The sequence below is a fragment of the Pyrgilauda ruficollis genome, unplaced genomic scaffold (genome assembly GCF_017590135.1).
Source record: "Pyrgilauda ruficollis isolate IOZ18807 unplaced genomic scaffold, ASM1759013v1 scaffold38, whole genome shotgun sequence".
NCBI classification, from domain to species: Eukaryota; Metazoa; Chordata; class Aves; order Passeriformes; family Passeridae; genus Pyrgilauda; species Pyrgilauda ruficollis.
Window position 1 is genome coordinate 7,961,083 of NW_024525267.1, and position 23,541 is coordinate 7,984,623.

A 23,541-nucleotide genomic window follows, 5' to 3' on the forward strand; every position below is an offset into this window, starting at 1 on the left:
GGGCAGAGGAGGAGCAAACCTCCAAAGAATTTGGATCTGCCACCAACATTAAGATTTCTCTCTGCTCACTGTATGACTGCCTGAAAAAGCTGGACACAACGGAGCACCACTGTGAGTTAATCCTTTCACATATAAAATCTCTCCATAGCTGCCCACTCAATCACAAGGTGAGAAAACAACAGGTACATTCAGCTTTAATGGAATAATCATCAGTTCTATGTACAGCTATAACAGAGGGAAAACCAGATACAAGAGAGGATGCAAACCCAACCCCTGACATGGAGCGAGTCACAGGGCAGGGCTGGAATGGGCAATTCTGCCATTCTCCTCCTTTTTTGAAGACATGTTTCACCTAAAAGGCAATACTGAAATAACACCAAATCCTCCCAAAACAGCTTAGCAGGCTGACAGAGGATGACAGCCTGGCCCTGTGGGGTAATTTTGTGTTTATTTACTAAAGCTTGGGCATCCTCCTCTGCAGCTGGCTGCAGTGGGATCCCACAGCAATGCTGCAGCCCTTTGCTCAGCACCAGCCTGCCACAGTGCCCAGTGTAACCCCGTAAGCCTCTCCCAGCATCAGGATGGCTCTTCCCGGGGTGCTGTGGCAGCTCCAAAGGTACATCTAAAAGTCCTTTAAAAGTCCCTTTTTCAAAACTATGGCAAAATACCTGGAAGGACCAGTATGAAGTACAAAGCCATTAAAATTGTACACACTGAATTATCAATAGCTGATAACTTAATAAACAAATTCACAGGAAAAAAAAGACTTTTTTTTTTTTCTTTACCACCCTCTGGGTTTTTTTAAGTTTTACTTGCACAGAGATAAGCTGTGGCTCTCGTGCTCGCAGTCCTCTCGTGACATCAAGATGTTTTATCAAGGTTTAAAACATGTTTTTGTGCACCAGGTACGAGGGACAGGTACAGCCCTTGTATTTTAGCAGGAATCCAAAGTCTGTGCTGGGAAGGGAAATCTCAGCTCATGGTCAGTGAGCAATTGCCAAGCACAGCTGCTATTTCTGTGCCGGCTGAGGAACACGCAGGAGAATTTTCTCAGAGGAACACGCTGCCTTGCCCACAGCTGGACACAAATCGCAGCCACGCAGATGCAATCCCATGTTACTAAAAGGCCCCTTTCTCCTGGAGTGCTGGTAGCTGGAGGTGATGCTCACACACACACACACACGCTGCTCCGGTGCGAACCCCTCGGGGCAGGGCAGTTCGCGGGGATTGACAGCAGGAGGCTCGTCCTGGCATTTCCCAGCCATGTCCTCAGGCCCTCATGTCAGGACTTTTTTTTCCCCTGAGGACTTTGGTAAGATTGCTCCAGCATTTCCCTGCGTGTTTCAGAGCGAGCTACATGGCGTGCCAGAGCCATGGCAGCGAGCCGGGCACACCGCACGATTCCCAAGGGATGCCTGGGCTGGATGAGGGCGGGAGGGCTCCGAGCGGGGAGCGGTGCGGGACGGGCTCCGCCAGCAGCCGGGGGTGCCAGCGGCACTGCGTCCTAATCGCAGCGATCCCGGCAGCACACTGCAGCTTCCCAAACTGTGCTGACTGCTAACACGCATGCAGCTCACTGCTATTTATATCACATGCCATGTATAAAAAAATATGCTACATCTGAGGAGAGCTTCAGCACGACACCGGCATGGGGACGGAGGGAGGGAGGGAAGGAGGAGAGGGGCTGCCTGCGGCAGGGCTGCTCCCGCCCAGCCCACGCCCGGGATGCCGCAGGGAATTTTTCCCGTTGAGTTCGATGGTGCGGGAAAGGCTCCCCCAGCAGACGAGGCGCTGTGGCTCTCTTGGCGTTCGCGCAGCCCGGGGTCAGCAAGGCGAGGCTGATGCTGAGCTCTAGCGTGTCTGGAGATGCACAGGCTGCTCCTGACGGGGAGAGGCCGAAGGAAGGAGAGAGCTCGCTGGAACCCGGCGGCTTCGTGCCGCAGCAGTGACCGCGGTTCCCGGCGCCCGTGCGTAGCGAGGGCCGGTTCACAGGACAAAACACAGCCTGGCATCGATGTTTTCTTGTTAATATTGCAGACACTTCGCTCTTCCTCATCTGCAATAAAGGCCCAGCAAGCCTCCAGCTGTTTCAGCGTGCCCCGAGTCCAGCCCAGCAGCAGGTCGGGCACTCACTGCCTCTCAGGGCCGTTCTTCCAACACTTGGTATGTACAGATCCACAGCACGAACAGCGGGGAAACAGGGCATGGGTGACAGCAGAAATGTGGCCTTGACATAAATGTGCCAATAAGTGAAAATACAGTCACTGTAACACCTTAATTTTTCCGCAGCTGTGGTCAGTGGTGCTGTCTGAAGCCCCAGGGGACACGCTGCTCTCAGCAGGGTCTGCCCACGTCCCGGGATCCGTTTCACATAGACACAACTGAACGGGCATGCAGAATTAACTACAGAATTAACTGGGAGCTCTCCCAGCTCTCCACACACCCCGCAGGCCAAATGGAGCTTGAAATCACTCTCTCTGCCCTTTCTCTCTGGGGCAAGGCTGCCATCACAGAAAGCTGTTGTGCTTGTTCTGTTCCAGGGCCATTTCGTTGACCAGCTGCTCTATGGATGACTGAATGGCCGCCTTCACGAGGGAGGAGGCGGTTTCTATGAGGAGCAGCTCGTACTGCTCCCCAGTTCTGTGCCCCTGGTCACCCAGACCTTTCTCCTCTGCCTGGGGACCACCACCAGCCTCAGGGCCCTCTTTTTGGCCAACATCAGTGTTCCTGTTTGATTTTTTATTCCCTTTTTGCTTTTTTTGGTGCAAAACTGGGGATGGCTCATAGCCCTGGTCAGAGTCGGTGTTGTCAGAGTCCTCAGCTTCGGTGATGGTGATGACGATGCTGACACCAGCACCTGCATTTGCTTCTAGTATCTGACGGCTGGAGCATTCCTGCACACTTGCTGCATCCTCCACACTCACTGCATCCTGCACACTTGCTACATCCTGCACACTTGCTGCATCCTGCACACTCGCTGCATCCTGCACACTTGCTGTATCCTGGGCACTCGCTGTCTCCTGCACACTCACTGCTTCCTGCACACTTGTGGCATCCTGCAAGCTTGCTGTATCTTGCACACTCACTGCATCCTTAACACTTGCTGCATCCTGCACAATCACTGCCTCCTGCACACTCGCTGCATCCTGCACACTCACTGCATCCTTCATGCTTGCTGCATCCTGGGCACTCGCTTTCTCCTGCACACTCACTGCATCCTGCACACTTGTGGCATCCTGCAAGCTTGCTGTATCTTGCACACTCACTGCATCCTTAACACTTGCTGCATCCTGCACAATCACTGCCTCCTGCACACTCACTGCTTCCTGCACACTTGTGGCATCCTGCAAGCTTGCTGTATCTTTCAGACTCACTGCGTCCTTCACACTTGCTGCATCCTTCACACTCACTGCTTCCTGCACACTCACTGCCTCCTGTGCACTCTCTGCATCCTGCACACTTGTGGCATCCTGCATGCTTGCTGCATCCTGCACACTCGCTGCATCCTGCACATTCGTGGTGTCCTTCACACTCTCTGCATCCTGCACACTCATGGCATCCTGCACATTTTCTGCCTCTTGCACACTCATTGCCTCTTGCACACTCACTGCATCCTTCACACTTGCTGCCTCCTGCACACTCGCTGCATCACCTCCAGATGCCAACTCACTGAAATCAGTTACAGACTCCTCGGCTTTGCACTCTTTAGAAAGATTTATGCTCTTTTCCAATTCATCCCTTTCAGGCATCTCTTTGCAGATATGAGGGATTTCCTGCCACTCTGTGATTTCAGGGGCATTGTCAGGTTGATCTTTAGAAACAGCTTCGGGAGCAACTTCCCTGCCCTCCACATCATCGGTGGTTTGGGGCAGACTCCCTTCCTGCAGCTTGTCCTGGGCTGTTTCATCAAATGTCTCTGAATTGGTTATCTCCAACTGAACAGTGCACTCTGAATGTTCTGCATCACGTGTGGGCTCTGTTGAGGGCTCACTCTTCCCAACAGAGGTGTCACTTTCCTTTTCTGTATGGCTGTCCTCTTTCACTGTATCCTGGTCCTCTTTCATTGTATCCTGGTCCTTCTTCACTGTATCCTGGTCCTCCTTCATTCTATGCTGCTCTTGCTTTGCCATATCCTTCTCCTCCTGGGCAGAGACTGGGCTGAGGGATTCAGATTTGTCTGTCGGGGCCAAATCCTCTGGCTCTTCACTAGCCTTATTCACAACACCCATCACTTCATTTGCTTGAACACTGCCCTCTGACTCCTCCACTGCTTCTGAGGGGCTGGGTTTTTTCTTACCTCTGGAGAACCTCACACAGGGCATCTTCACCCCAGAGCTCGCTCGTTTCTTTGGGAGGTCTTGTGCACAGCTGTCCTCAGCATCCACCTCCAGCTGCACTTGGGAATCAGAGGGCACCTTCTTCCGTGAGGAGGACTTCTGCCTTCTCTGAGGTCTGGCAAGGTTTTTGATGGCTGCCCAGGTTCCTTTGGAGGATCGTGATGGATTGGAAGCTTTGGCCTCCTCTTGGTCAGCGCTGACACATTGGCTTTTCTCCTCTGAGGCTCCTTCACATGCATCCTTCACAGTCAGCCCTTTCTTACAGGACTTCTTCCGCTTCTTAAAACAGAGCATGGAGGGTTTTTTTGCTTGTTCCTCTGGTGGGGAACATGTGGCCCCCGTGCTGGGAGTCTCTGCCTCTCTTGGGTTCTCCATTTCAATTTCCTTAGCTGCCTTCACCATATTCTCCTCTCTTTTGTTGGTGTTGTGCTGCCGATTTTCCTAATCAATGCTTCAGACACAAGAACTGCAGAGACGCTCAAAGTGCATTTTTTTCCTCAAATAGATTTCCAAATAATGTTAGTTGCTTTGTAACGAGCGTATGTGGCAGTGAGAAGTTCTGCTGGAGCTGTCACATCCACTTTGTAACTCCCACTTTGCCTTATTACTCACTTTATCACCTCTCCAAGGAATCCCGGGTAGATGTGCAGTTGAACAGGCTTCTCCTTGGCTTTGCTGGCCTCAGTCACTCTCATCTCTGGAGCAACCCACTTCCAGTTGTGCTTGGTCTAACTGTATAATGGCCAGTCTCACATACCTTTTTTTTTCCCCCAAAGGATGACAAATCAAGCCAAGAATTAACAATTTTTATTCACGCCACGGACCTGGAGGGAACTTGCACTTTGTGAGCTCTCTGCAATTCCACATTGCCCAGGGAGCTTGATCGAAGCACCAGTGGAACCAGCGGCTGTTTTCTGCCCCCCAGTGACAAGGTCAGATGCTGCTTTGCCTTGGCTTTGGTTTCTGCTTCAGTTCCCCTCGAGTGTTACATGAAATTTGCTGCAAAGCATGACCGAGGCTTTCATCTTTTTATCTGGAACACAATAAATGAGTGATAAGACCCGTAGAGAAATTTTTAAAAAGTACTAAAAAGTTTTTTCTCCCTAAACATTTCGTTTTGGGAGGCAGACCAGGGCTGGATGCACTATAGCAGGTTTTTCTCACTAATTAGCATCAATATCCAAAGGCAAAATAAGGCCACAAGATGTCAACCCAGTGATGTTCCATCACAGAAAGTAATATTTTGCTATTTTATGAGGTAAAAAGGGATTTTTTTTTATATAACTGCCCATATTATGGTGAATACTTATTACACAGGCACACACATATTTCCTTCTCCTACGGTTTGCTAAATCCTTTCCCCACTGCTCCATATGCACTTATAGTTCCAGCTAGGGAAATTACACCCTGAGACAGCAGATATTTTTATCTTTAATGCACCATATGACAATATGCAAAAACAGAGAATACAAAAAGGAGGCTTGAGGAATACAAAAGCGAAATCACATGGCAAGAAGGGAGCTTATTTATACTACGTGCATGCCTCCCATGGCAACCTCAATTAACACCGTGTGTGCTCATCAAAGACATGATGTTGTAAGATGTGTGTCAACCTGTCAACCTTAGCAAAAAAAAAAAAAAAAAAAAAAAAAAAAAAAAAAAAAAAGAGCTCTACCTCGAAATATCATCAGAACCTTTTGGATAGAACGATGCAAAAAGGTGTTACCACAAGCAGACCAACTTCTGCAGGACGGGCTCGGGGTCTCCGGGCAGGGCTTTACACGGCATTTCGTGCTCTGCTTTTCAGGAGCAGGGTGATTAAAAGGGGGTTCCGGGCCACGCTTCCCCCGCAGCACATCTGGGTTTTTTTTAAAAAATGGTTATTATTTTAATGAGGCTATTTTAAGGGGAAAGCGAGCGGAGCTGTCAGAGCCGTGTGAGCGCGCACCCGCAGCAGCCGGTGCCCCGAGCGCATCCCGCAGCCCGGCTCCGCCGCCCCCGCGCCCGGGAAGTTTTGGGGGCGTCCGCGGGTGCGCAGCAGGACCCGCCCGGCAGCGCCGCTCCCCCGCCCGGCCGCGGGGAGCCCCCCACGGCCGGACCCCTCCGGGGCTCCGAGGGCAGCCACCGCGGAGGCGGCCCCGGGACCCCGCAGGTGCCGCCGCCCCCGCGGTCCCCCCGAGGCGGAGCCGCCCCCGGCCCCGGCACCTGCTCGCCGCCTCCTTCCTCCGGTGGGAAAGCGTCGCTCCCTGCTCGGCGATCAGCATCCCCTTCCCCTGGCGGGGTAGCATCCCGCCCTGTGGCGGGACAGCACCGCTCTCCTGGCGGGGCAGGATCCCTCGCCCGCTGGCAGAGGAACCTTCCGTCCCCTCCCAGGCTGTGCGCAGCAGCTGCAGACCCGAAAACCGCCAACTTCAGCTCGAGGTGAAGGTCCTCCCAGAAATCGAGCTGCGGTTTGTAGCTTGGATGCCAGCGGCAGCAGGAGGCACTGTAAGGGAGCCCGGGGCACACCCCGCGGGAGGAGGCACCGCTGGGGGGTTCCTGGCTTTCTGCGAAGGGAGGGGGTCTTGCTCTTGGCAGCTGTTTTTTGTGTCCCACCTGAAACCTTCACAGCTTTCAGCACTCACTGTTGGAGGTGCTGCAGGAGCTGCACCTTTGGAGGTGGAGATAAGGACAGCCAGCTCTTGGCTTCAAACTAATCCATGCCCAAAACACCAGAGAAAGTGCCTCTTTCATCGGAGCCTTTCTTCTCTCCAAAGCAGCTGAGATCTGACTTAAAAAAATCACGTCTCCAGCTGTGATGATTGATGGGAGAGCCTCCAGAAAAAGGACTTCCCAGTGCAGCTGATGAACTACAGGAAACTGCAGTTGAGATGCCCGAACGTCCCCATTCATCTCCACGGGGAGCTGACGCCCACAAAGGCTTTACAGACATTAACTGCTTCACAGCACGTTTGCACACGAGAAACTGAGCAAAGCAGCACTCTGAACTTGCAAGTGGCTTCCAGTGTAGGCCAGGCTTAGAAAAAACACACATGGCCTCCCCCCTCCTCAGCTTCTTCATGGGGGAAAAAAGGTACAAAATGGATTAGTTGGGCTGAAACGCCAGCCAGGAGGGCAGAAAAAGTGCATTGAGCATCACAAGGAATTGCCTTTTTAAAAGCTCCCCTCTGAGATGTGTTTGCTCGCATTCACTCAGGATAATAAACTTCATTTGGAAACAGCTTCTCTCCTGAGGTGGGTGGTGGGTTCTAATTATGATCCACCTCTTTATTAAAGCCAAGTGAGGCCCTTCAATGCAAGGAGCTTTTCCCTCATTGCAGCTGGAGGCAGGAGGGAGGGAAGCAGACAATGAGGATGGCTAATGTGAGGCTGGGGAATGTGGTGGTGTGATGGAGGCAAGCTGCCATGAATTCCCTTGGGAGCACTTTGCATGGAATCCAATTATTCCTGACACTCCAGGGGCAGATGGCAGCACCAATGGCTGTGGTGAAAGGGAAATAAAAGGTAAGCAAAGGATCAGGTCAGAAGTTGGGTAAGCTGGACAGAAGATCCTGGCCCAGCTGGATCCTGTTTTCTTTCTGTGGTGCTGGTGACATGCAACAAGTCAACCAAGCAACACTTCTCCTCTTTCTTGCCCCCAGCACTACCTAAAACCATAAATCTGTGTTATTTCTTACAGGATGCGATGCAGTGCTCTCACAACAGCATAGCACGGGGGACGGATGGCCATAACACCAGCTAAGGACCAGGCCCACAAATACCCCACAGATTAGAAATTTGTACATAATTAGTTTTTTCTCTAAGCAACAGGAGGAGAAGAAAACCACTGAGTACTTAGCTAGGAGAAATTAAGTGTCCTCTGTGTCCTATTTGACAGGACAAGACCTAGCTGGGACCTTTAGCTACAAAGGAGAGTATTAAAAAAATAACCTATTTATGTATCCATCCTGCAAGAGAAAAGAGAGGTTAGAAGTGCAGGTTAGAAAACATTCCCCATTGATCTCTGGAGATGCTTGGGGCTATTTTTTTGGCCCTTGTGCTTTGTTGTTGTGCAGCAAACCCTTCAACAGCTCGTGCGTGATCCGGCGCTGTGCCTCACTGCAGGAGGGGGACTAGCAACCTCTTGAACCATCTCTCACAAGCACATGGCTATGATCTCATGCTAAACTAAAAGGAGGCTAATCTTAGCATAAATTTGCACTTATCCCATCTTTCATAAGCATAAAATGAAGGTGGAACACGGAGCACTTGCAGGAAAGCAGTGTAGCAGGGAAGATTAAATGTAGGAACTGACAGCAGACTTGGCAGCATCCGCTCTGGCACCCTGCTCCCAGGGAAGGCTGGGCCCTGGAGCTGCAGGTGAAGAGGCACCCTCGGCCAGGCTGGGGGGCTGGGCAGCAATGGGGGAACCCCTCCTGACCCCCTGCAAGGGCACTGAGGCTGCTCTCCTGCCTGCCAGGAAATCCTTGGCTGGATAACATCAAAAGGAACATTTTAGGAGGCTGTGAATGCATCTCAAATGCTCTCATAACCATTTTAAGTGTTCTGTCTGCTTGTGTCACAACCAGGTAACTTTTATGTAATTATTCTCCCCTCCTGAATAACTGAAGAAATAGAGATCTTTCTTTCCATATATATACATATTCACACACAGTATCTGTGTACTACAAATGCTCCCCTACGTTGGTGCACACCTACATCCTGATCCTCCCAGTTCTCACCAAATTTGGAATGTTTTCAGATTCAGTTCTGATACAAGCAGATGGGTCTCATGACTGTTAATTCAGATATTCTGCAGTCAGATGCAAGTATCTCACATTCACAGAATAATTCAGGTAGTTTATTTCCTACAGACAACATACATCATCTAGGGAAGGAAACCAGATTAAAACACACACCCCCTGGTGCATTGCAGGCTACTTATTACTGCAATAATCACTCCTACTTGTCAATACAATGATTGCTGTTGTGTGTAGTTAATCACATAAATAAATTCTAATTCAGTAATCTCAGTGCATACATTAAAACCCAAAAAGCACTTGAAGTATTTGCCAGTTTATTTGTATTAGTTAAAAAATTGTCAGCAATGCTATCTTCTTGTTACAAAATGATTTTTGGCTGCTAACAAAACCTGTTACAAATCACTTGATCACTGTTCACATTGTTTCTATTGATCAAAAAGGTACCTTCAGAAACAAGGCCTGTCAATGGTGTAACTGCACTTATGGTTGAGCAGGAAATGGTTCAAAGGACACATTTGGTAGAAGCCACAGATATGGGCCAGAGACCCAGTCCCTCCAGATCTGCTATCCAGGGCTCTCATTCCATTGACAGAAGAACACAGCAGTTGCAGCTGGGCTCGGGCTATCGATGTGGCTCAGGTGCCTGCAGGAGTAACTCCCAGCAGAAAGCAGGGTAAGCACTTGTGGAGAGCACTGGGAAGCGAAGGGATCCTCCCTGCTCCTCTGAAATGACACTGGAGCAGTGCCAGGGCACAGCAGGTTCTCCCAAGGTGCGAGAAGAGGAACAGAAGATTCCGTGTGGCAAAGGGGAAACTGCAGCCAGCACGACTTCTAAAGATGATGGATGCTGCAAAACCCTGATGGTTAAGACAATTAAAGTCCCAAGACTGCTTCAAACAGCTCCAGCTTTAGGATTTTTAATTATTAAAATCATGTCACTGAATCAAAAGAGATCATTAAACCCAAGCTTCTGTATCTGCTTCAGCTACAATCATGAAGTGGGAGGTCTGCAGAGGAAGTTTGCTTTATATGCTCAGTGTCAACTAGCTTGGAAAACAGCAGTTTAAAAATTATTACAGATTAAAAGTTACTGGTTGATTCCTCAGCACTCCTCCTTCCAGTCACTTCTTGAACTATATTCTCACTGATCTCTTGTTCTGACTTAATAAAAAAAAAAATCAGAGCACAGTTCCATTTACATGACTCATCAGGTGTTCTTCTGGGAGCTAAAAACAAAAATAAAATTTAATTACTATTATATAGTACTGCAGGCAACTTTCAGGCTGAATTATAATAAAATGTCATTTGGAAACATATGGCATAATATGGGATTGGCTTAACTCCATTATCTCAAGATCTTTGGAAAAACAAAACCCAAATATTGAAGGCCTTCAAGAAGGCACCAACCTTTGGTTTAACATTCCTTTCAGAAGAGCCCATTTACTTCTCCTGACACTGGGTCCAGGTCTATATCATAGAAGCAGGGTCTTGTAGGAAGTCCTGGCATAGTGCTCATCTGGACAACAAGAGACAGAATGTTAAAGTGGCAGTGGCAGCATTTTGGGCACAAGATCCAACACTGAAGACTTGGATGGCAATAGCAGCCTGAACACTAACAGACCAGAGAATGATGGTCATGGACTGTTTTGAAGCACCCCATGAGAACCAGAAACTCCTGGCTCAGTAGACAGATATGAAGTTTTTGCTTTTCATGAGGATTTTCTGCAGCTGCAAGTAACTGAGCCCAAGATTTGACAAAGTACTTGGTTATGCAGCTGACCAGTTCACTGTTGGAGGAGTGTTCATGGACTTTGCTGTGATGAGACAATTACTTCTGAAGTTTTTGGAGTATTAAAGTGAAGATACAAATTTGAATACAACTTTGCCAGCTGTAAAGTCTCAGCTGATTACAATTCCTTGAGAATCTAGAACTAGACATGTTAAATAATTAGGAATAATTACTAGAACACACTCAGAAGAGCTGCTCAGAGGCAGAACTGAACTCACAAAGCAGCTGCCAGCACTACTGCCTCAGGCCAGTCCTCTGCACTTGTCCCACTGCTGAGTACCCAGTTTCAGGGATGCAGAACAAGGCTGGCAGGAACTACACCTGGCCTGATTTATCCTTGCAGCTGACAGCATTTCCCCTCCCCTAAGGCAGCATTTAGCCCAGCAGCACACACAGGCTGAACACAGACTCTACAAGGGTCCATGACCACGTTTGGTACTTTGTGTCAGTGGTCATTAAATGCTTTTATAAAAAGGAAGAACTTGAAAGGTCTCATTTTCTATCTGCATCACCCTGCCTCAGCTTTCACAGTCAGTATTGTTATGCCTGTCTCCATTAGATTAAACATCTCTTTGGCAACCTGGTATTTTCTCCCTGAGCAAGTATTTTGCACGCTAATCAAATTACCTCCCCATCTTCCTTTTGATGATAAGCTAAGCAGCAAGAAGGCAAAGCTCTGTTGGTGAGGTCTTTTCTGCAGTTCTCAAAACTGTTCAGGGAGCTTTTGGAGTCCCAGCCCATTTTCCTTAGCCATTTATAAGTGCTAACACCAGTCCCACGTGCATTGTACCACTGCAAGTCTTTCATGGATTATGCAAAGGTAAAAATCACTTGAAGTCCCCTTTTTGTAATGAATTCTGGGGCTGCATTAGCTTTTTATGAGATCCATTGCCTTCCCAGACAGAGAAGTGGGGGGGGGGTGGGTCACAGGCAGGACCCCCATTCCTTGTCTTTTTGCTCAGCTGTATAAATATTTTGCTCTCAAGAACATCTCAAGAAAGTATTAACAGGTTCAAAGTGCCCAGAGGGGTTTTCCTGTTCTCAGCTCCCATTCTCCGGCCATGAAGAGCAAGAAACTTCCTATTTATTTATGTATCACTAGAGAATCATGGAGCTTTGCAGATCTCCACCTCCAGATTCAGAGGGCCACAGCAGGAGCTCAGAGTGGCATTCAATAGAGTAGGAGGTGCTGCAAATGTGCCTGACTTTGCCATTTCTTGCACTTTCTATTTTGAAATGAACAGTCAATTTTTCCTCCTTTCCTATCCAGAGGGCAGCCCACAGTGGCTACTCTGCTATCTATTACTTCAAGGCAGTCTGCTTAAACCCCAAATTTCCATGCAGTGCAGAATAATTTCCATCCAGGCCAATAATTTTCTTTACAATTGTCTACAATGCTTCATGCAGTTATTTTCAGAGCTGAAAGAATGAACTTTTTCTCATTTATCCTCCTCCCCTTTAATACCACATGTGCTCAAAAAGAACACAGGGCAATTTACACTATTTACTTACAAGAAAAACTTAGACCACCTGGGTATAATCAAGCCCCTTGCAAGATTTCAAATAAAACTAATACCAACCAAACATATATTTGTTGCTCTTGTGCCATTTAGGATCTAAAAAAACCAGAGCTGAATAACTGAGAACTGTTTTCAATTCAGCAGCAGCACCAGAAAAGAAACCAAATCAATCTGAGTCCAATGATTTATTACATTTAAATCTAGATAACCTTTGAAATTGTATTTCCTTTAAAATCTCACAGTATTTCATGGAGGTACAACAGTTTCAACTTGAAGCCAGAAAGGAAAATTCCAAAACTCAGAAGCTGAGAAAAAAATAAAAGCACGATGTGCCTTTGTGATTAACTTCAGGTAACAAGAATAGGCACACACCAGTGATTAATTTCACCTCACATTTATCCTAAAAGCTTCTGCATAGAGCTACGTATTTGTTGCATTTTCAGCTCACAGTTCAATGGCTGCTGCCTAAAATTTATTCTGAGGCTAACACATCCCCTGCTGAATGGGTTTAAAATAGTGATCTGATTCAAAATGCCCAAGATTGTTTCTCCAAAGGACATCCATTCCCTGGGTTTTAGACACCACGGAAGAGTGATCACATCCCAGCCAGAAGACTTATTGTTAACTCTGGCAGAATTAACACCATGATTTGCTACACGGCCAAGAAAACATTAGGAAATGGGTACAGGAGCAGAAAGGAAAAAGTCCAACTCCATAGAAACTGAAGACATCAGAAAAACAGCCAAAATGTTAGTTTTAATGTCTGAAAACATCTCTCTCTTGTTTACTCATTAATGCAGTGTACCCTTTCCTTCTCCAATGCTTATGAAATAAATAATAAAATAAATAATTGTTTGGACTAAATCTTGGCTCGCAAAAAATGCCATTTATAACAGGAACAGGCATGCTATCTTTCATTCTATTCCAAAACACACATTAGTCTTTAGAACATGGATGAGCCACACTTCAATCAGGATGTGATTACCTTATTTATGCTGGATAATCTGGAAACCTTAACTATCTTAAAAGAAAAAGGCAGCCAATATTTGGCTCTAGCTAGCATTTGAAGAAAGAGAGGATCCAACTCTTAAATCAGCAAACTTCATCACTAAATCATGCACCCCAATGCTTCTGAAACTTTATTGTAACAAACATGTTGCCATGAAGACCTCAGAAAAAGGGCTAGTAAACATGAAAAAGAGCTGCTTGCTCCAACTGCCTCATGCCCTAAGGTAATCTAACTAGTTACTCAACATTTGCCCAGAAGAGATTCCCCAGGTAAGATTTCCAGAGGGTCCTTTCATCCTAGCGCTGCTTCTACAGATGCAAACCAGAATGTGGGTTCATTTTGCAGATAGCTCCTCTTTCTGCCAGGCAATTCATAACAAAGCTGTTCCAGGATCCTATTTCCATTGTTGGTTGTTCTCTCTCCTCTCAGCTGACATTATGCCAATCATATCAAAGAACAGAAACTAAAAACTCAAGGGCGCAGTGAAATGAGTTGTTGGAATTGTTGCAGTCTGAACAGCAAACAGATGGTCAGCAAAACCATGAGAACCAAAGAGGAGGGGAGCCTGATAAATGATTGATAGCAGAGCTCAGTTTTGCTTTGGAGGGGTCTCATCCAGAGACATCTGCTCTGTAAGCTTAGGAGGGGTTGCCTGGCTCTGCCCTGATCCACAGCTGTACACAGAGGTCATCTGCAAAGTGCTTCACCAGGAATGGAAAGTCACAACAGCAACCATGTGGGCCAAGATTTCTCCCTCTACCAGCCTGCTGTTCCTACAATTCACAAACTACAGAGCTCACCCTTTTCTCAAAATTGAGGAAAAGAGAGATGTAGGACCTGACAAATACAGCAGGAGCTTGCTAATTATTCAAATGTCAAATGCTCTATTTCAGCCTCCCTCTTCCCCCTGAGAAAAACCCCTATTAAGGCATCTGATACACTGGACTGTCAAAACACCAACTGTAAAAGACAAGGACTCTCCTGATTGAAGACACTTAACAGTAAATGACTCCTGGAATGCACATGAAGTTGTTTTCCTCACCCCACAGCTACCACATACCGTTCCCACCAGTGGATACAAGAACCCAGCCCCAACGCTGGCCCGAATGTCTCGGATTGGCAGAACAAAACCTGTAGGTGCTCCTTTTTGTTCAGGGTCATGAGACAATGACAAGTGAGTTTTAGCCATGCAGATTGGCAGGTTTCCAAATCCCTGGGAAAAGAGAAAGAAAATGAATGACATAAGTGGAAAAACCAGTAATTTTTCCAGTATAAAAGCTAATTGCTCTATTGTGCCACTCTCTGCAGACATCAGGCATTTTATTCCCCAACAAGTGCTTCATCCACAGCCTGTCAGACCCACTGATTATTCTACATCCCCATTCCTTCTCTATCAAATTCTGTCCCCACTTCCCATTAAGTACTAAAGAAAGAACCACCATGTCCCTTGGCACATCTAGCTGAGGAAAAGATTAATGTCACGGAGGTGCTGGATATACAGCCTTGACAGCCAACTTACTTCCTACTCTCTTCCCAAAATGTTGAACAGCTCAGAGTTAAAGTTTTGCTCAGATGAAGTCAATTAATTAGAAGTGTTTGATCAATACAATTGCAGGCTGTGAGGAAGTGGCAATTGCATGCTTTTGGGATTTTGATGGACTTGTAAAGGAATATATAAGAAGCACGAAAGTGAGAAGCTCTATATGCCAGTAGTAAATGGACTGCAAAAGGAAAATTGGTTACAGCACCCTGCAGCCAATGAATTGCCAGTCCTCACATTGCTTTCCTCTTCAAAGACCTTCAATAATGCAGAAGCAGGTAAATTCACAACAATGTCACACTAGAGAAGAGCAAAAGCAACACAGCAACCAGAAAACACTGAATTCAACAACCAGATGGCAGGTGCAAAACTTAAAAAATTTCCATGTTAAGTCTTGTATAACCCATAGAACTCTTTCCCCAAAATAATTGTGACTAAGAAAAATCCACATGGAATCAAAAACTGATTAGTGGAACTTGATCTCAATGGAACACAATGGAAAAATAATCAGAGACTATTTAAAACCAGCGTAATGAGTTGTAATTCCCTAATTCTCTAAATGCTGAAAGACTGGAGAGTATAGTAGGGAAAGATGACTAAATCCTCCTACACTTTCTCCCCAAAACTATTACAGATGGGCACCAGGAGGTACTGGGCCACATGAGTGAGTTCTGTCTTCTTCACTAGAAGACAAGGCCAGTTTCTCTTTTCCCACATCCTTTTCTTCCTCTGCCATAGCAGCATCTAATGATTCCTGGATAAGGACACGATTTGAGGGAGGATTCCCTTCAAACACAGCTTGAACACCTCCATTCAGTATGGTAATTCTGAATGAAAAGCACCACTGCTACCAGGTGATGTGGAAAACTCACCTGCTTGGTGTACAGGGCAACTTTCTCCTGTGCTTCTGGAAGCAGCTCAATGTCTCTTGCCCCATAGACCTGCTGGGCAATAAGCCTGATCTTGTCTACAATAGGTAGCTAGAAAAACAAAAAAGACAGGCAAGTCAGCATGGCCAAATCACAAAGACCTGCAGCATGTTGTGAAGCGCTCTTCTATAGACATAAGGCTTAATTAGCTTAATTCCATTTGCTATAGAACAAAATACAGAGTAATTTGAGAGTTTTCAAAACATGTTTCAGTATTTCAATGGGTAGCCAAAATGGTAAGAACTGACTAACTAGGACTGTGAAACTGGTGGAATCAATGTTTCAATTCTAACACCATGTTTCTTCTCAATTTCTCAGGCAGCCTTTTAGCCCTATGCAACTTAAACTAGTGAAACCAACTGATATAAACAAAGCATCTCTGTAATAGTGCAAGTTCCTACCTCCACATTATAGAGGAACCTGAAGTTGTTAGGTGCTTGGGATGCTCTCTGAACAGCTCGGGCCAGGGCCAGGGCTCCTTTCCCTCCCTCTGCCCAGTGAGTGCACTCCACAGCATCGAATGCTCCTGCCTCCCTTGCATGTTGTACTACGAGGGCCAGTTCAGCCTTTGTATCTGTCCTGCAAGGAGAAAGTTTGCATGTTTGTACCAGAATGCACACACAGGAAATGAATGCTCATTCTTGACAAGATCCAAAACGTGTCCAAAGAAACCACAGCTACCAGAAAGCTGCTCAGGGGTCACCAACCACAGCCTCCTCCTCGGCTGGCATCAGCTTTAACAGCACAGCTCAAAGCACTTCTGCTGCATAACAAGACCACACAGTGGTTGTTTGCTGTGCAGTACCACATGCAGAGCCCAATTCATGCATTTTCCAACAATGCAAAACTATGGCCTTCCAGCATCTGAAGGGAGCCTACAAGAGAGCTGGAGGAAAACTTCTTACAAGAGCACGAAGTGACAGGAACAAGGGGGAATGGTTTCAAACTGACAGAGTAGGTTTAGATTGGATACCAGGAAAAAATTCTTTACTGTGAGGGTGCTGAGGCACTGAAACAGGTTGCCCAAGTATTGAAAGTGTTCCTGAAAGTGTTCAGGGCCAGGCTGGATGGGGCTCTGAGCAGCCTCATCTCATGAAAGGTATCCTTACTCATGGCAGGGGAGTGGAAATGGATGATCTTTAAGGTTCTTTCCAACCCAGGCCATCCTATGGTTTTATGACTCTTATGGAAATGCTGCCAACAACACATCAACAGTACTGAGAATAGGAGTTTGTGTTAAACACAGTATGTGAAGTGCCACAATGTTACACCTGCACCACCCCCCCCTCCCAGCTCACTCACTTGAAAGCATTGACAGCCACGACCACCGGGACACCGAACATCCGCGCGTTCTGGATTTGCTTGTTGAGGTTGCTGCAGCCTTTTGCCACCAGCTGAAGATTCTGCAGAGAAGCAAACAGGAAGCATATTTTATCAGGGGCAGGGAAACTTTTTTCCCAAACCCACTAAATCAGAAGCTAACTGTAAAAATGTCAAAATGGGAATGAAACCACAAAGGCAAATCCCCAGTGCTGCTTTTGGAACAGTCCACACCACTGCAAGCTCTTGGACAGGAGACAGGAAAAAGAGTGACTATTTCTAATGATCACTGGTTTCAGCACCCAAGTCAAGGTAAGAGAAACCATTTTTATCACCTTTTTTATGCTTAAAAAGTTAATGCCTGTTCTCATTAACTCCCCACAGAAAAACCTCAGTTTCCTCTCTGACACATTTCTCTTTATATATTAAATATCACCAGCAGTGAATTTCATGAAATCCATTTGAAGTCTGTGGTAACAGCTTTCAGTTTACATATATTTACATTTTGCAGCATCAGAGACTATTCCTGGAAATTCAGACATTTCATCCCTTCCTATGCAAAGGATAATATATACAGAAGCTCCATGAGTGAAAGAGCTGCAGCAATGCAGAGAGCCTGATCAATTATCCAAAGGGTACACAACCATTCAAGGCATAAGGATGGAAGGTGAGACTTTAGTTCACTTTCCTTGCTTGCAAACGAGGGGGGAATAAAAACAAAATCTGCTGCCAAGAAGAGAGTAATTAGAGAGGCACTCTGGATATTTTCAGAGACAATATTTCAGCTAAGCAATTACTCCACATTGAGAGGGTTGGGGAAACAGAGTAGATACTACTATGAAAAATTGAGCACACAGACAACTGCATGAGTTAAGTAGAAAAAAAAGGCTCTGAACAGTGGCTAGGAAGGACAATAAATGTTTGAAAGAGCAGAGCCAAATTAACACAATTAAAAAAAAAAAAAAAGAACAATACAGCTTGTGTGAAGAAGCCTTTCTGTGGCAGCAAAGTAAGAGACACACTAGTAGTCCAGGCATGCACTGCATGACACCATCATATCATGACCACAGTCAGCTTCTCCACTGTCACAACAGTTTAAAGATTACCTCTTCTGTGTATTCCTTTGGCAAAGGTACCCCAGCAGTGACCTGTGGAAAAAGGGAAAGAAATGGGAGTCCCATAAGACTTTTGTCTATGACAGCAATCCCCACCTGATTCTTTTTAAACAGTATCAAGATACAACACTCTACTCCATGCTGATCCTTTTTATTTCTAAGAAAAAAATAAAAGGAAGAAAAAAAGACTGCATGATAAAATACATGACTCACTCTGGAACTGTTACAAGAGGCCCAGCATGCAGGCACTTCACTAGGGCAATAAAACAAGCAGGTATGAACCCATAACATACTACAATGAAACTGTTGACAAACAGGGAAATATCAATTCCTTTTACAATTCTGAATTTCAAGACAACTTCAAGCTGATCAAATGCTACAAGGCTTTAAGTGACTGGAACAGAACAACAGGAACAGCCCCTCAGACTTACAGAAAACCTTCCCCAGTACTTACTGCAGGTCCTCCCCCATGCATTTTCAGAGCGCGGACAGTAGCAACCAACACCACCACATGAGGCCGGAGACCAGAATAGCGGCACTTAATGTTGAAGAATTTCTCCATGCCTATGTCCGCACCAAATCCTGCTTCTGTAACTAGAGTAGGGAAAAAAAAAGAAGTTTGTGAAAGATTTCTGGGTGGAGAAATCATACTCTGATTATATAAATCAGAAATTCTTCCAAGGAAAAAAAAAATTATAAAAGCCCGAAGACAGTCGTGATAAAAAAAGGCAAATCCCTCTAAATCAAAAAGCAAACAAAAATACCCCACACTCCACACACTTACCAACAAAACCATCTTTACCCACAAGCTTCAATGCTATTTTGTCTGCCAGCACAGAGGAATTCCCATGTGCAATATTGGCAAAAGGTCCAGCATGAACAAACACTGGTGTTCCCTAGAACAAGGGGGATGCAGGAGAGAGAGAAAGAGGAAATCAGAGAGTGCAATTTTGCAAATATGCAGCATGTCAGGAGCTAAGTACTGTGGTATTTGAAAGTAAAGAAAAACACTTTTAGAAGACAGATCTTAAAGCCTTCTGATCAGACATTTGTTATCAGCAATAAGGACTACAGGGCAAACAGGATTATTATAATCTCCACAAGTGGAGGTACTAATCCGCTTAGGAAAAGGATGGCTAAATCCCAGCAACTCTTTGTCATTCTCCTTCATCCACACCATTTAAATTCCCGAAACACTTCTTGACATTAAAGAGAACAGACCAAAGACACAGCAAATTTTAGTGCATTTGCTCAGGGTCATCCCACATGCCAGTGGCAGACCTAGAAGGAACCCAGCCCTCTCCCCTAGCCCTGAGCACAAAACCACAGTAAACCCCCAGCTCTGAGCTCAGCAGAGCCACACTGATTATGATGAATAAACTAAATCAGTTGCTCTAGGTGTCTTCTCAGAGCCAAGAACCAAATAACCTGTGCTCACCTCTAGTGTCTGCATGAGGTTTGGTTTAACAGTATCTTTCATCAAGACAGCCAGAGCCCCAGTTACTCCCTAAAAGAAAGAAAGACAATCAGTTTCCAGATGTACCAAGACCTTGAGATGGTTCCTATGCAGTGTAAAGGCTCTGATTTTGTCTTTGTGGGCTTTTGGTACCAGAACCAGAAGTTGGTCAACACAGCACTACCTCTAGTCAGGGCAAAGCAGAAAAATGACCTTTACATTCCTGTAAGAGGAGCTGTGATTTCTGGTGGGAGCAGCCTCTTAGTTGTGACCTTGCTGGGCCATCACTTTATAGCAAAGGCATGAAGAACAATTAATTAATGTTTCAATGCTATGGCAAGGTTAGCAGGTAAGGGCAGCAAGAGAGTAACCTCTCAGTAAGTATGGTTTACTGCAACCCATTCAGCAGCAGAAAACAATGTTCTTAGATTTTGTAGGTCCATTTATCCTGGATTTTTCTTCCTTCTTCTCAGCAACTTGGTCTACATACTGGCCTTAAAATGTCATAACAACCTGCTATATCCTGCTCAAGTCTCTTGTGCAGAAATAACTTTTAAAGTGAACCTCTGTGCTGATGAGAACAACTAGGCTGACATGAAAGGCAAACACCAGAGCCCACATTTCCTCCCAGGTGCAGCCATGTACCCTTATGAATTCTGCTTCCTGTGCAACGAAAGCTTATGATTTCATCCCCATGTGCTTTGGGAAGAGAAGATGTGGGTTTGGTCATTTTTGTGACTGACAGTCCAGTGGAAACCAAACCAGCTGTTATCCAGCACTTGAAAAAGTAATGAAAATTGCTGTCATGTCCTGAGCCAAATGTTCACAGCAGTTATGAAAACCTTGACCCACAATCTCTTTTTCTTCCCTTTCAATTTGAACTGAATTGCAGCACTCAAAGATATGAAAGCCTATGTCTTTCTAAGACATTCACTGCTTTGTTTCATTAGTTTCAATCTTGCCACATGAAAGCTTATTTAACATTTAATGGATAAGATTTAAACTTCACTCATCTCCACAATAATGAAAACTGCAGAGCAAGATTTCCATGGCGACATTTCAGACCCATGTCAGTCAGCGCACTTTGATACATCCCATCTCTAAAAACCTCTAGTCAGTTTTTGATTCCAAGTTCCTTCCCAGATTTTGTTTGCACTTCCTGGCAGCACACTCATGACATTGGTTGCACCACAGCAGCAGGACCCAGCCTGGTCTCTGCAATCACATTTCTGCCTGCATGAGGAGTGGGTGACATGCTCCTAATAACATGAGCCACTGGCTGCCATCAAGTGTAAACATAACAGACAAGAGAACCTTTTGGACGTCTGATAACACCTCCATTCTGCAATTGGAATGGACAGAATTAAATATAATTAGATTTTTTAAAAAGTTTAAAAAAATTGAGATGAAAGACTTCTATCACCTGGACTACAGAAAAGTCAAAGAAATTCCCAAGCCAAGCATCATCTGCCTACATGGCTGATGGGCAGTACGAAACACTCCTGTTTTCCAGAAAAAGGGCTTAACTCAGTTACTTAAGTTAAACTGGCAGCATGCTAGGTGTAGGAATTAAAATCTCAAAGCTGCCTACAGAACTTTGGCACATGCTCTCTCTCATTCCCAACAAATGTCTCACATAGGGATTTACAGATAAATTGTTCCAGCCTGGCACTTTTCCTGCAAGGCCAGAGTTAGGCCATCAATCTACTGTTTCTCAGCATTATCCTGGGAGGAAGTAAAACAAATAAATTACACTTCCACATCCCACCAGAACATAAGGAAACAACCTGCAGCAAGATAGCAAGAGCTGGGTAAGCCTTAATGCCCCGTCCCATCTAGCTGGAAACACAGGTCAGGAAGAAGTGCCTGAGACACAGGGCATTGTTCTGATACCAGGCTCAAGCACCACTTGGGAAAATGCTATTTGAGTCATTCCACAGACCTGCCAAGAACTAACAATTATTGGAGGGAGAGCTGCAAAACAGTGCTGCAGCTTGCAACTGCTGCTTAGGGCTGCTTTACACACTGGTAACAGGCATCACCAGGACTATGACATTCAGCATTTCCTGAAGGAAAATTAAACATTTGTGTCCCTCATCAAAGGCTGCCTTACAGAGAACACACACTTTTTGCAAATGCTTTGGCTTTTATAGCATTTACAGACTCCCAGAAGAAGATATTTCATTGTCTGTAATTGAATTTGCAAACGCTTTGCTCCTGCTCAATGTTTTCCTCACTCCAGGGAGCCTAAGAAACAGGATGGCCAGCAGGATGTATTTTGAGTTCTTCTGATTCATAAACATGCTTTTTATGTAGAAGCCACCATCTATTTCCCCTGTAACTCCTATGGTGCCAGTTGCAACTTGACACACAGCACATCCCACAGGACCCTTATCCCTCCCCACACACACCCTCTCTAAATAAGGTGTGAAGGTGCCACACTGAAGGAAAATAACCTTCATCACCTGCAGGGGCCAGGATTTTATCTTTACTCTTCTCTATGCTAATTTTACTTTTTTCCATACAACTGCCTCTCTGCTTTTTAATCCAAGGACTTTCAGAAATCATAGGAAAAAACATTTAATAGCAATGACTCTTACAAGGTCATCTGCTGTAACTGGTTGTCCTTTTTTGCTGGAAGCTACCACCATTCTGCCAAATCGCTTTTTCATATCATCCAACCCATCAGCCAGGGCTAGGACTGCCATGATTTCACTGCTCACCGTGATGTCAAACTGAGCCTGCAAGAGATGAATGAAGGACGTGAACTCATTAAGATTCCCTCCCAGCAATTCTTGCCTCTGTTCAATTCTTGAAACAAGGCAAATCACCACCATTGTAATAAAGAAAAGAAAGAAAAAATACAGACATAGAATATACAAGAAATCCAAAGCATTGCTCTCAGAGCACTTCATTTAATTTGGCCATTTTAAACTAGATTTTTTTTCCCTGCAAAATTAAACAAAACTTACTCATTCTGTTGCTATTACGTGTCTCTCCTGGCACGAACATCAGTGATTCATTTAAGAACACGTAACACTAAAAAATTATATTTTTGAAGACTTACTAACTCATCTGATCATTGCTAAACAATACAGTAAAAGACAAAAAGCCCACCAGCAGAAAAAACAGATTCTATAGGAAATGTAGGGTAAAATTCATCTGACATAATGCAGGCACTTCCACCTTAGGGAAGCTAAGCACCCTAAGGACATTTGAAGTCAAAAGAAAGAGGCTTTTCTGAGCACAATTAATTTGAAGTATAAATTTGACAGTTACTTAAGGGATGAGGGGAGTCACAGCCCAATTGCCTCTTTTACTCTATTGAGTATACAATGAATCTAGACAAGCTCAGATTCTGTGTCTAGTTTTGGCCAGATAAACCCCATCCAAAAAACCTGAAGTAGTGAAGACAAACCACTGTCATGACCAGCTTTACAAAGGGCACTCGTGTGTCACTATTATGCCACAGACATCCCAGTTTGGGAAGCCAATATTCAGGAGAAAACAGGGAAGGAGGGAAGAGTCAATTAAAACCAAACACAGCGCTGATAGCAAATTTAACTGCTCAGTTGAGAAGACTTTCTGCTTTCTCTTTTAACAAGATAATGGTCAAAGACGAAAATAGCTGCAGTTACAGAAACTTCCTTCAGGAACATCTTTTTCAAAGTATTTTTTAAAACATGTGAGAAAAGGGAACAATTACCGTCCGTGTGAAGCCTTTCTCTGTTGAAGACTGTCCAATAGTGATTTTCCTAAGGAATCTGTCATTTGTATCCAGTAC

At 45.3% G+C, this 23,541-nt stretch overlaps 2 protein-coding genes and 1 long non-coding RNA gene across 3 annotated transcripts in view; all 3 read right to left on the reverse strand.

Annotated features, from left to right (window-relative positions):
- Positions 1 to 2,035: 2,035 nt before the first annotated feature.
- AKAP5 (A-kinase anchoring protein 5) lies at positions 2,036 to 4,739 on the reverse strand. The gene is made up of 2 exons (XM_041476392.1): positions 3,623 to 4,739; positions 2,036 to 2,995 (listed from the first exon to the last, which is right to left on the reverse strand). Exons 1-2 carry the CDS (start codon positions 4,737 to 4,739, stop codon positions 2,508 to 2,510), a joined length of 1,605 nt encoding a protein of 534 aa, XP_041332326.1. The 3' UTR covers positions 2,036 to 2,507.
- Positions 4,740 to 5,127: 388 nt separating this feature from the next.
- Positions 5,128 to 6,146, reverse strand: LOC121358186. The gene is made up of 2 exons (XR_005955844.1): positions 6,013 to 6,146; positions 5,128 to 5,370 (listed from the first exon to the last, which is right to left on the reverse strand). It is a non-coding gene; the product is annotated as an uncharacterized LOC121358186 (long non-coding RNA).
- Positions 6,147 to 9,376: 3,230 nt separating this feature from the next.
- The window catches only part of MTHFD1 (methylenetetrahydrofolate dehydrogenase, cyclohydrolase and formyltetrahydrofolate synthetase 1), a 40,299-nt gene continuing 26,134 nt past the window's right edge, over positions 9,377 to 23,541 (reverse strand). Inside the window, exons 17-28 of the mRNA XM_041476353.1 lie at positions 23,464 to 23,540; positions 22,358 to 22,498; positions 19,740 to 19,808; positions 19,086 to 19,197; positions 18,756 to 18,895; positions 18,293 to 18,334; positions 17,169 to 17,269; positions 16,268 to 16,445; positions 15,810 to 15,917; positions 14,458 to 14,610; positions 10,487 to 10,595; positions 9,377 to 10,305 (exon numbers count right to left, since the gene is read on the reverse strand). Of these exons, the coding sequence (XP_041332287.1) occupies positions 10,506 to 10,595; positions 14,458 to 14,610; positions 15,810 to 15,917; positions 16,268 to 16,445; positions 17,169 to 17,269; positions 18,293 to 18,334; positions 18,756 to 18,895; positions 19,086 to 19,197; positions 19,740 to 19,808; positions 22,358 to 22,498; positions 23,464 to 23,540 (1,211 nt within the window). The 3' untranslated portion in view covers positions 9,377 to 10,305; positions 10,487 to 10,505. The remainder of the gene's footprint in view (positions 10,306 to 10,486; positions 10,596 to 14,457; positions 14,611 to 15,809; positions 15,918 to 16,267; positions 16,446 to 17,168; positions 17,270 to 18,292; positions 18,335 to 18,755; positions 18,896 to 19,085; positions 19,198 to 19,739; positions 19,809 to 22,357; positions 22,499 to 23,463; position 23,541) is intronic.